A 13,859-nucleotide genomic window follows, 5' to 3' on the forward strand; every position below is an offset into this window, starting at 1 on the left:
ATCCCCTATGGCTTCTAACTATGCTAATTTGTATGTGGGTTACATTGAGAAACAGTCCATTTTCAATCCTCTCAACCAAAAAAATATATGGAAACGGTACTTTGATGATATTTTTGTTCTATGGAGGGGTGATTTAAAACAGCTCCAGGCATTCCATACTTTTCTTAACTCTTGTTCTGAGCACCTGAGATGTACTATGCAATCTGACACACGTCAAATCAGTTTCCTTGATCTTCTGATTTTGTGTGAGGATAATGTTCTATACACTGATCTTTACAGGAAACCTACTGATCGTAACAGTTTGTTGAGGGCTGATAGTTGTCACCCGCTTCCCTTGAAAAACAGTTTGCCCTACAGCCAATTCTGTCGAATCAAAATGATTTGTAAAAAACAATCAGATATCAACCGAAATATGGCTGCGACGCAAAGAAAATTCAAGGAGAGGGGGTACAAAAATGGTCAGATTAATACTGCCATTGAGAAAATTCAAAACAAATCGAGACTTGACCTCTTTCAGGGACAGTCTCGCAAAAAGAAGCATTCTTGCATTCTAACTACACGCTATTCAAAGTGCTCTGAACAAATTAAGGGAATCGTTCACAAACATTGGCGCATTGTAAGATCCGATGACAGTATTGGTAATGTGTTTTCAGACCCTCACTTGGTTGTATTCTCGTGGGGCAGAAACCTCAGAGATCAATTGGTAAACTCGGATTTACCACCCCTAAATATCCCTGCACAACGTCTATTTGCGCCTCTACCCAATGGAAACTACAAGTGTAACGGCTGCGTTCAATGCAATGGCACTTACAAATGTAGATCCTTTAAACACCCCCAAACAGGGAAACAGATCCCAATCAAAGGTGTTATTACGTGCTTCACTAAGGCAGTTATTTATCTTATAACTTGTTCTTGTGGTAAACATTATGTGGGTAAAACAAAGCGCGAATTAAAAGTACTAATCTCGGAGCATCGTAGCACCATTAGGTGCAAAAACTCTACATACCCAGTCGCTGCCCACATTTTGGAAGCGAACCACTCGATTTCATCCCTACTTTATATCGGCATCGAACATGTCACCCTCCCTAAGAGAGGGGGTGACCTCGACAACTTATTGTTAAAACGAGAGGCTGCCTGGATCTTTAATTTAAAGACCCTTGCTCCCTTCGGTCTCAACGTAGACTTTGATTTGAAGCCATTCTTGTGATTATTGTGATTTTGCTATTCATTGTAAATGTTTGTGGGCCTATGTAGCCAAGTTGTATCTATGATCGTATGCTATCCATGTTTTTTGTATGTTCTGTTTATCTGTGAATTAACCAATGCTATTAGGCCACACCCAACCATGATTACAGACACCTGCATGTGTCCTTTGACACTATATAAACTAGTGACCCGCAGTGTTTGTCATTATACCTTGATGAAGAAAGCTTGTCTGTCGAAACGTTGGTTATTAGGATATTAAATTATTGCATCTGAGCTCCTAGAGTGTGCGGCTTTCCTTTTCTTTTTCAAGTGTAGTGGGGACAGTAACATTAGAACGTTACAAAAAGTATACTTTAAGGAAAATGTGGGGGAGTGCCAAGATGGATGGCTTCAAAACACCACCCCTGGTTTTCCATCTAGTGTATATACAAATCATTGGTCAAAACATGAGAATAGAACCCTTTCCTGCAGTCAAATGACCAAAGCACCCTCTAGTGGCCTCATGAGTGGAATGTTATAAATATTTTTCATTATTTCATAATTAATAAACATTTCAACTCTGTATCTGGCATGGTACAGTTGTCTTCTTTTTTTAAGCCTGTAACCATGTGTGTGAGGTGTATACTTTTGTTTCAAAGTAATTTTGTTTAAGACTACCAAGAAACACGCTGTGTGACCCTGATTCAGCCCACTGCAGTAATATTAACAACCAACCTATTTGGTTAGCAACTTCAGAACCTCAGAACTAACAACTCGTTTTTGCCCGGACCCTATCGTCTGGTGGAAGGATTAAATAAAAAAAATGTACTCACTAACGTTTTAATTAAAACATGTCGTTAATCTTTTTTTTATATATGTTGGCAACCGTTTTATATAAGCAATAAGCTCCTCGAATCTGGGAATTATAGTTTTATAAAATAAATAAGGCCCTCGAACCAGGGATTTACCCTTGGTTTCGCCTCGGAACTAAGAACAACCCTTACTCTGGAGTTATCACAGGATAATCCCTGGGTTCTCATGCCTTATTACAGTACTTGAATATACCTTTAGCTAACAACCAACTTCACACTAAGGTGTTGATTTATCATATAGCACTTTGAAACCTATCACCAGCTAATGTTTGAATTTTATCACACATACTAATACATACAAGCATTTCGCTACACCCGCTATAACATCTGCTAAACACGTGTATGTGACAAATAAAATTTGATTTGATTTGATCTACTACCAATCCCACATTGGGATGCAGATTAGTTGTAGAGGCCGGGGTTTCAGATGGGTTGTACTGTATATTGGTTGTGGAGAGGTCTCAGGGTGGCTGTAGATGATTGGTTGGTTTAACACAGACAGCTGTAGACATATACAGTGTAATGTATGACTGTGGTGTGACCTGGATTACATCAACAGGACATTCCCATTAGTCTACTGAGACATACCTCTACCTCCACATAGAATCTACTAGCGCTGGGCGATATGGAAAAAATATCATGTCACAATATTTAATCACATTCTTGACTGTTTGATGGTATTTGACGGTATTTAATGTTTTTGAATAATACAAGTTCTAAATTTGCATTATGAGTTGTGCATGACCCTAGGGTGGCAACACACAATTCTACAGTGCCTTCGGAAAGTATTCAGACCCCTTGACTTTTTCCACATTTTGTTTCGTTACAGCCTTATTCTAAAATGGATTAAATTAATACAAATCCTCAGCAATCTACACACAATACCCCATAATGACAAAGCGAAAACAGTTTTTTGGAAATTGTAGCAAATTTTGTACAAATAAAAAACATAAATACCTTAATTCCATAAGTATTCAGACCCTTTGCTATGAGACTTGAAATTGAGCTCAGGTGCATTCTGTTTCCACTGATCATCCATGAGATATTTCTACAACATGATTGGAGTCCACCTGTGGTAAATTCAATTGATTTGGAAAGGTACACACCTGTCTATACATTGTCCCACAGTTGACAGTGCATGTCAGAGCAAAAACCAAGCCATGAGGTCGAAGGAATTGTCCGTAGAGCACTGAGACAGGATTGTGTTGAGGCACAGATCTGGGGAAGGGTACCAAAACATTTCTGCTGCATTGAAGGTCCCCAAGAACAGAGTGGTATACATCATTCTTAAATGGAAGAAGTTTGGAACCACCAAGACTCTTCCTAGTGCTGGCCGCCCGGCCAAACTGAGCAATCAGGGGAGAAGGGCCTTGGTCATGGAGGTTACCAAGATCCCGATGGTCACTCTTACAGAGCTCCAGAGTTCCTCTGTGGAGATGGGAGAACCTTCCAGAAGGACAACCATCTCTGCAGCACTCCACCAATCAGGCCTTTATGTTAGAGTGGCCAGATTGAAGCCACTCCTCAGTAAAAGGCTTGGAGTTTGCCAAAAGGCACCTACAGACTCTCAGATCATGAGAAACAAGATTATCTGGTCTGATGAAACCAAGATTGAACTCTTTGGCCTGAATGCCAAGCTTCACGTCTGGAGGAAACGTGGCACCATCCCTACGGTGAAGCAAAAAAACAGTTTTTGCTTTGTCATTATGGGGTATTGTTTGTAGATTGATGAGGAAAAAAACAATGTAATCAATTTTAGAATAAGGCTGTAACCTAACAAAATGTGAAAAAGTCAAGGGGTCTGAAAACTTTCCGATTTCAATGGGGCTTTCTCCATTCTGATTGTTTTATACAGTGCAATCAAACTTTAACCAAAAGTTCCATACTGCCACGTAGGAATGCTATATATAGGCAAGAAATCTAGGCCTTATTATTTACCAAATATTGTAATTACGATTTAGATCAAAACACTTGGGTAAACTGATGGAATCATGGAAATAGAAGGATTATTCTAATTATATAGTTAGAAAGTAATAGTGGGCACTTTGAATACAGTGTTGATTGACATGACAACGAATGAAAATGGCAAGGAGGCGTTCATAGAATTAGGAATTAAAATACTAATAGGATCTCTTTGGAGGCGTTATTGTGACAGGGTAGGAACCAAAGTGTTGGTCAGTGTTTCCCAGGCGAGTGGGACCCTAGAATCTTTGGCTACATTAAATGTTTTCTCTTACTTCATGTAATAGCTAACATATTCATGTTTCACCTATTCCTCTCTGATTTAGAAGATAATGTTGCACAAACAACATGCTGATTTAGGCATACACCAGCACTGGTATCAGGCTGGATTATCTAGCTATGTTTGCTCTGACTCAGTAAGATACACAAACTAATAGTGTAATTATAGAGCGCTTGTGGATTTATATTAAGAAGCAAAGTGGAAGCAACATTGTTGTCATCAACATATTACTGCATCTTGACCATGACCATGAAGAGTGAACAGTCGGCAAATTATCTCGTGGTTGAGCAACAACAACTGTGCTCCTTGAGCGACAGAGGGCAGGGCTTGGTGAGAGAAATGGAGAGACATATCACATTTAACAAACCAAACATTTAATACTGTTATAAAGATAAAGTAAAAACCCAATACTGGTATATAGTAAAATACGGTATACTGGCCAGCTCCAGAGTCTACTGAGCTATACCTCTACCCCCACATAGTGTCTACTGAGCTATACATCTACCCCCACATAGTGTCTAGTGAGCTATACCTCTACCCCCACATAGTGTCTAGTGAGCTATACCTCTACCCCCACATAGTGTCTAGTGAGCTATACCTCTACTCCCACATAGTGTCTAGTGAGCTATACATCTACCCCAACATAGTGTCTAGTGAGCTATACATCTAGCCCCACATAGTGTCTAGTGAGCTATACATCTAGCCCCACATAGTGTCTAGTGAGCTATACCTCTACCCCCACATAGTGTCTAGTGAGCTATACCTCTACTCCCACATAGTGTCTAGTGAGCTATACCTCTACCCCAACATAGTGTCTAGTGAGCTATACATCTACCCCCACATAGTGTCTAGTGAGCTATACCTCTAACCCCACATAGTGTCTAGTGAGCTATACCTCTACCCCAACATAGTGTCTAGTGAGCTATACATCTACCCCCACATAGTGTCTAGTGAGCTATACCTCTACCCCCACATAGTGTCTAGTGAGCTATACCTCTACCCCAACATAGTGTCTAGTGAGCTATACATCTACCCCCACATAGTGTCTAGTGAGCTATACCTCTAACCCCACATAGTGCTAGTGAGCTATACCTCTACCCCAACATAGTGTCTAGTGAACCCCACATAGTGTCTAGTGAGCTATACCTCTACCCCCACATAGTGTCTACTGAGCTATACCTCTACCCCAACATAGTGTCTAGTGAGCTATACCTCTACCCCCACATAGTGTCTAGTGAGCTATACCTCTACCCCCACATACTGATATTACACACATGGCCACACTGAACATTACTAATGTCACCCCAGAGAACACTCACACATGTTGGCTGTCACTATTTCAGGACAAACCGTATTTGACAAAAACTAAATATTCTTGCTCAGGAATCCAACAATCTGGAGCCCTGTCCTCCCATCTAATGTATTTGTCATCCTCCTGATAGATGAGACCAATGGTTATACGTAGTGGCTACATTTTTTTCTAGTTAATCTGTGTGAATGTTTTTCTAGGACTGAAGTAAACAGAAATTCCATCCAGCCATAAGTGAGGAGGGAGTGTATAGCTCACGGGGGGCCAGTATGAAAAAATGTATGCACTCACTAACTGTAAGTCGCTCTGGATAAGAGCGTCTGCTAATTGACTAAAATGTAAATGTAAAAATGAGTGTGTCAATACTGCCTCTGTCAAACCACATTGGTCTGTGGGGAGGGAGAGAGAGAGAGAGAGAGAGAGAGAGAGAGAGAGAGAGAGAGAGAGAGAGAGAGAGAGAGAGAGAGAGAGAGAGAGAGAGAGAGAGAGAGAGAGACACACAGAGAGACACACACAGAGAGACACACACAGAGAGACACACACAGAGGAGGAAAGAGTGTTGGGACTGAGGCACCCAGAAATACAGAGTGTTACAGACACTCATCTCAACAGTTCCTTAGAGACTTTACACTGTGGTAACTTCATTACTGGCTCTCTCTCACACACTCTCTCCCTGTCCCCCTCTCTCTCACACACTCTCTCCCTGTCCCCCTCTCTCTCACTCACTCTCTCCCTGTCCCCCTCTCTCTCACACACTCTCTCCCTGTCCCCCTCTCTCTCACTCACTCTCTCCCTGTCCCCCTCTCTCTCACACACTCTCTCCCTGTCTCTCCCTCTCTCTCTCCCTCCCTCCTCCTGACTGCCGCTTTTTCACTTGTTTCACAATACCTTTCCCTCATGCCCCATCTCTCCTTCATTAAAAAATGTTCCTCATAATTCCTCACCCTTCTCTCTTTCCCTCTCTCCCTCACACACACACACACACACACACGTGCAGGGGGGTCAGCTGGTGGGGGCGATGGGTGTGGTTGGGTTTTTTGGGTGAGGAGAGAGTGTGAGAAGGAATGGTGTGTGTGTGCATACGTGGGTCGGTACGTGTGTGTTGCGTGCATGTGTGTGTGTGTTAGAGATGTTGTGTGAGAGAGGCTTAGGTGTGAGAGAAACAATTTGGGCGCCAGATAAAGATGACAGTATCATCTCAAAAGTGGTAAACAGATTTGGGTAACTTTCTAAATGTAATCCATTACAGTTACTAGTTACCTGTCGAAAATTGGAATAAGTAACGTACATTTTGGTTTCCCAAACTCAGTAACGTTATCCTATTACTTTCAGAAAACTGTTGGATTACTTTCCCCTTAAAAGGCATTAGAAGAAGACAAAAAGGTTCCATCAAATGCATTTGGTGTGTCATCATAGTGGTCTCTGACTTGTGGTCAGACTCGCTGAGGTGGAACAAACGTAAACTTTTTTCAATGCTGAATTCAATGTAATTGAGAAAGGTGTTGTAATTTTCCACAAACATCCTTTATGAATTAAAAAGTAATCCAATAAGTAATCATCTAGTTTTTCTAAAGTATTTGTAATCGGATAAAAATATTTTTGCTGGTAATGTAACTGATTACAGTTTATATATTTTTTTAAAAATCAGATTACATGTAATCAGTAACTCCCAACCATGGCAGTCAAAAGAACACCCCTCAGACTAAAATTTTTCAAATATTGCATTGTTGTTGTAGTGGTTTGAAGTTCTTCACGAGAGCCTACAGGAAAACAGACATCCAGACAGTCATTATTGTGCTATTTTTACTCCAGTGACATATTCATATTCCCAACAGTTTTCCATTGTGAGTTATATAGTCTAGCTCTGTTTGGCTAACCTGTTCAAGCACCCAGGCATTACACAGCAAAAACACTGGGCTGGCTATTTATACAACAATTTAAATGACCTCATGGTTGTTGTGGTTTGCAGTAATTCACCAGTGTCTACACTGAGACTGGCTGGTCATAATATTGTATGGAGAATAGTCTCCGTTTTCCACTGTGGGTTTGTTCTGTGGTCTAGATCTGCTTGACTGGCCCAGTCAAGGTCAGTTCCCCTAGCCAGACCATTTGGTCGTTGGCTCTTCGGCATTGGCACTGTCGAGTGCCCACACAGTCTAAGCACGGATGGCAGTGCTGATTCATAGAAAACATTTTGTTGAACGCAAGTTAATGTGGGGAAGAGGGTGTGAGGGAGAATGTGTGAATGGGCAAGAGAGAACACACTCGAAAGAGAGATATTAAATCTGAGCCAAAGCACCCTTCTCTCTCTCTCTCTCTCTCTCTCTCTCTCTCTCTCTCTCTCTCTCTCTCTCTTTCTCTCGTAGCTCCCTAGGCTTTTGGAGTTGAGATCTAGACCCACTGAGCACAGACATCAATTCAACATTCATTCCATGTTGGTTCAATGTAATTTAATTGAAGTGACGTGGAAGCAACGTTGATTCAACCAGTTTGTGCCCAGTGGGGACCCTGCTGCCTGTCTCCATGTGGGGATGGGATGTTTCCCCTCTGACATGGTGAATATACTGAGGAGACACATCACAATGTCTGCTATAAGATGCCATTAGATGCTGTGTATGCCAGGACTTCACTGTCTCCCTTATTCACTCTCTCTTTATTTCTCTCTAATCTAATGTATTTATTTCCCTGGGTATATCAGAGACCATAGGAATTAGTATGGTCTCTTATTGTAAATGTTCAATGCTCTCTCTCCCTCCGTTCTCCTTTCCAGAGATGTTGGAGTCTAATAACTTGATGACGTTTGAGGGCCTGGCCAATAGCGCCGCTTACCACACGTTCCTATTGGACGAGGAGAAGGGTCGTTTGGTGGTGGGAGCCAAGGACCACATCTTTTCCTTCAACCTGGTCAACATCAGCAGAGACCTGGCACAGGTACTGTACATCTTGTACATCTTATAATACATGAATACCTATCTATGAGACATTATAACCAAGTCAACATCAGCGGACTCCTTGCAACAGTAACAATTACATTTGGTAAATATCAACACACTTTTACACACACAGTACGAACAAATATGAAAATGTATGCACTCACTACTGTAAGTCGCTCTGGATAAGAGCGTCTGCTAAATGACTAAAATGGAAAATGGAAACACACTTACAGTGGGGAGAACAAGTATTTGATACACTGCCGATTTTGAAGGTTTTCCTACTTACAAAGCATGTAGAGGTCTGTAATTTTTATCATAAGTACACTTCAACTGTGAGAGACGGAATCTAAAACAAAAATCTAGAAAATCACATTGTATGATTTTTAAGTAATTAATTTGCATTTTATTGCATGACATAAGTATTTGATCACCTACCAACCAGTAAGAATTCCGGCTCTCACAGACCTGTTAGTTTTTCTTTAAGAAAACTGCACCTGTTTGAACTCGTTACCTGTATAAAAGACACCTGTCCACACACTCAATCAAACAGACTCCAACCTCTCCACAATGGCCAAGACCAGAGAGGTGTGTAAGGACATCAGGGATAAAATTGTAGACCAGCACAAGGCTGGGATGGGCTACAGGACAATAGGCAAGCAGCTTGGTGAGAAGGCAACAACTGTTGGCGCAATTATTAGAAAATGGAAGAAGTTCAAGATGACGGTCAATCACCTTCGGTCTGGGGCTCCATGCAAGATCTCACCTCGTGGGGCATCAATGATCATGAGGAAGGTGAGGGATCAGCCCAGAACTACACGGCAGGACCTGGTCAATGACCTGAAGAGAGCTGGGACCACAGTCTCAAAGAAAACCATTAGTAACACACCACGCCGTCATGGATTAAAATCCTGCAGCGCACGCAAGGTCCCTCTGCTCAAGCCAGCGCATGTCCAGGGCCGTCTGAAGTTTGCCAATGACCAGCTGGATGATCCAGAGGAGGAATGGGAGAAGGTCATGTGGTCTGATGAGACAAAAATAGAGCTTTTTGGTTTAAACTCCACTCGCCGTGTTTGGAGGAAGAAGAAGGATGAGTACAACCCCAAGAACACCATCCCAACCGTGAAGCATGGCGGTGGAAACATCATTCTTTGGGGATGCTTTTCTGCAAAGGGGACAGGACGACTGCACCGTATTGAGGGGAGGATGGATGGGGCCATGTATCGCGAGATCTTGGCCAACAACCTCCTTCCCTCAGTAAGAGCATTGAAGATGGGTCGTGGCTGGGTCTTCCAGCATGACAACGACCTGAAACACACAACCAGGGCAACTAAGGAGTGGCTCCATAAGAAGCATCTCAAGGTCCTGGAGTGGCCTAGCCAGTCTCCAGACCTGAACCCAATAGAAAATCTTTGGAGGGAGCTGAAAGTCCGTATTGCCCAGCGACAGCCCCGAAACCTGAAGGATCTGGAGAAGGTCTGTATGGAGGAGAGAGTCAAAATCCCTGCTGCAGTGTGCGCAAACCTGGTCAAGACCTACAGGAAACATATGATCTCTGTAATTGCAAACAAAGGTTTCTGTACCAAATATTAAGTTCTGCTTTTCTTATGTATCAAATACTTATGTCATGCAATAAAATGCAAATTAATTACTTAAAAATCATACAATGTGATTTTCTGGATTTTTGTTTTAGATTCCGTCTCTTACAGTTGAAGTGTACCTATGATAAAAATTACAGACCTCTACATGCTTTGTAAGTAGGAAAACCTGCAAAATCGGCAGTGTATCAAATACTTGTTCTCCCCACTGTATACATACAAGTCTACTTGCAGTCTGTCTGTCTGTCTGTCTGCATATCTTTCCCCAACCCCTGTCAGTCTAAGCCAGTCTCAGCCAGGTATCCAGGGACTCTGTTTCTACTGAGAAATGAGTGATGAATAATTCAGACCTTAGCCGTCGCACAGGATCTCACGCTGCGCCAGGCATGTTAGTCGCTCCCTGCACACCTGGATGAATAATAGAGTAAACGGAAACAAAGTGGAGAACAAATCTCATTGTGACTCCTCTACCCCCACCACACACATATACAGTTGAAATCGGAAGTTTACATACACCTTAGCCAAATACATTTAAACTCAGTTTTTCACAATTCCTGACATTTAAACGTAGTAAAAATTCCCTGTCTTAGGTCAGTTAGGATCACCACTTTATTTTAAGAATGTGAAATGTCAGAATAATAGTAGAGATAATGATTTATTTCAGCTTTTATTTCTTTCATCACATTCCCAGTGGGTCAGAAGTTTACATACACTCAATTAACTTTTGGTAGCATTGCCTTTAAATTGTTTAACTTGGGTCAAATATTTCGGGTAGCCTTCCACAAGCTTCCCACAATAAGTTGGGTGAATTTTGGCCCATTCTTCCTGACAGAGCTGGTGTAACTGAGTCAGGTTTGTAGGCCTCTTGCTCGCACAAAACTTTTTCAGTTCTGCCCACAAATGTTCTATAGGATTGAGGTCAGGGCTTTGTGATGGCCACTCCAATACCTTGACTTTGTTGTCCTTAAGCCATTTTGCCACAACTTTGGAAGTATGCTTGGGGTCATTGTCCATTTGGAAGACCCATTTGCGACCAAGCTTTCACTTCCTGAGTGATGTCTTGAGATGTTGCTTCAATATATCCACATAACTTTCCTTCCTCATGATGCCATCTATTTTGTGAAGTGCACCAGTCCCTCCTGCAGCAAAGCACCGCCACAGCATGATGCTGCCACCCCCGTGCTTCACGGTTGGGATGGTGTTCTTCGACTTGCAACCCCTCCCCTTTTTCCTCCAAACATAACGATGGTCATTATGGCCAAACAGTTCTATTTTTGTTTCATCAGACCAGAGGACATTTCTCCAAAAAGTATGATCTTTGTCCCCATGTGCAGTTGCAAACCGTAGTCTGGCTTTTTTATGGTGGTTTTGGAGCAGTGGCATGTTCCTTGCTGAGCGGCCTTTCAGGTTAAATCGATATAGGACTTGTTTTACTATGGATATGGACACTTTTGTACCTGTTTCCTCCAGCATCTTCACAAGGTCCTTTGCTGTTGTTCTGGGATTGATTTGCACTTTTTGGACCAAAGTACGTTCACCTCTAGGAGACAGAACGCGTCTCCTTCCTGAGTGGTATGACGGCTGCTTGGTCCCATGGTGTTTATACTTGCGTACTATTGTTTGTACAGATGAACGTAGTACCTTCAGGCATTTGGAAATTGCTCCCAAGGATGAACCAGACTTGTGGAGGTCTACAAATTTTTTTCTGAGGTCTTGGATGATTTCTTTTGATTTTCCCATGATGTCAAGCAATGAGGCACTGAATTTGAAGGTAGGCCTTGAAACACATCCACAGGTACAACTCCAATTGACTCAAAATATGTCAATTAGCCTATCAGAAGCTTCTAAAGCCACGACATAATTTTTTGGAATTTTCCAAGCTGTTTAAAGGCATAGTCAACTTACTGTATGTAAACTTCTGACCCACTGGAATTGTGATACAGTGAATTATAAGTGAAATAATCTGTCTGTAAACAATTGTTGGAAAAATTACTTGTGTCATGCACAAAGTAGATGTCCTAACCGACTTGCCAAAACTATAGTTTGTTAACAAGAAATGTGTGGAGTGGTTGAAAAACGAGTTTTAATGACTCCAACCTAAGTGTATGTAAACTTCCGACTTCAACTGTACATACGTGCACATACATAGGTGCACGCAGGCACACACACATATCAACGTAATCTCATAAAATATGCCCCAACTCCCACAAAAGTACATTTTTAGCAACGTTGCTGGCAGAAGCACAACAGCTAATTTAAGGACTGTTAGCTGACCAGCTGCTTGGTCAAGATGTTAGGGTTAGAGACTGGTTAAAGTTAGGATTACTAGTGGCTGATTTATTGTATCAATGTGTATTGTGTAGTGAAGTATCCTTATCTCTCTGTGTCTGTGTAGATCCCATGGCCTGCCTCCACCTCCAGAAGAGATGAGTGTAAATGGGCAGGGAAGGACCTCATGGTGAGTAGCTACCTCATCTTACACTTCACTCTCTCGCTCATATAGTACTGCCTTTTACACTATCCCTCCCTCCCGGAGTACTGCCTTTTACACTATTTCTCCCTCCCGGAGTACTGCCTTTTACACTATCTCTCTCTGCCGGAGTACTGCCTTTTACAGTACAGTGTTGGTGTAATCTGTGTGTTGTCACATGGACAGGAAGCTCTGAATCTGATCATAATCTGCTGGCCAAGATAGAGACATCACATGAACTTAATCATCTAGAAGTTCACCTAACCACTGGGATACAGGGTTAACAGTGAACAGCCAATGGGCTTACAGTCACTACTTTCAACACAGGAGCAGTATCCTAACAACAGCTATGGCTTTGTAGAGACATGGGGGTATTTGTTAGTTGTAAATGCAGCATGATTTCAGTCCACACAGTCATATGGCATATCACAAGATCATTTAGGTGTGTGTTTTCCTTAGTCTAAGAAGAGTCATGACGATACCAGCAGCACTTCCATACTGTGTGTCCTGCTTGCATGACTAGCTCAGTCATGTACTGTATTTTTGTCCTGTATTTCTGTCTCAATACAAGCAGTACACTGTGTAAACACCCAAAGAGACACAGTTCCATCTTTCTCCTTCTGACTTTCCTCTCAGATACAGCCTGGGGCCATGTGCTGCCTGCAATATAAAATCCTAGCTCCGCTGTAACGGCCTCTCTAAGATCACAGGCACAGGGTCAGCTTCTGCTGAGTTTCTATAGGGCTGATTTGAAGGGCCATCAGGTCTTTTGTGTGTGTGTGTGTTTTCTGTAAACATTCTGGCAGAGATGAGCGGGGAGCCCTGAAGGATGGTCTTTGTGTTTGAAGGGCAGAGGAGAGGAAGAAAGACTACAGATGCTCTTTGATGAACTGGAACAAAGACACTTGTGAACATGCTGCGGGGAAGACAGTGAAAGAGAGATGGAGAGAGAGAAAAGAATAGAAGAAGAAATTGCTAATTTACTGTACATCTATGAAGAAGGGAGGGTGATACACAGGGCCAGGAAAAATAATGTTGTTAGCTTCGCTAACTGTTAAGTATCTTCCATCATATAAACTCTGTTGGTTCAGTGCATGGTTTGGACAATGGGTTCACAATGTTAAACTTGATATCACAAGAAACTTTAACACCATCCAAATCACAACAGCGTGAGAAACCTTAACGTTATCTGATCACCAACCAGCTGAACCACCCTGAAATGACAGAAAGCTCTTCAGATGACAACCAAGGCA

The 13,859-nt window shown here is 42.1% G+C and overlaps 1 protein-coding gene across 1 annotated transcript in view; it reads left to right on the forward strand.

Moving 5' to 3' along the window:
- Positions 1–13,859, forward strand: part of LOC121531949 (semaphorin-3ab-like) — a 48,710-nt gene that overhangs the window by 15,580 nt on the left and 19,271 nt on the right. Inside the window, exons 2-3 of the mRNA XM_041837536.1 lie at positions 8,379–8,539; positions 12,532–12,594. Coding sequence (XP_041693470.1) covers positions 8,379–8,539; positions 12,532–12,594 — 224 coding nt within the window. The remainder of the gene's footprint in view (positions 1–8,378; positions 8,540–12,531; positions 12,595–13,859) is intronic.

This window comes from Coregonus clupeaformis, chromosome 19 (genome assembly GCF_020615455.1).
Source record: "Coregonus clupeaformis isolate EN_2021a chromosome 19, ASM2061545v1, whole genome shotgun sequence".
Taxonomy (NCBI): Eukaryota; Metazoa; Chordata; class Actinopteri; order Salmoniformes; family Salmonidae; genus Coregonus; species Coregonus clupeaformis.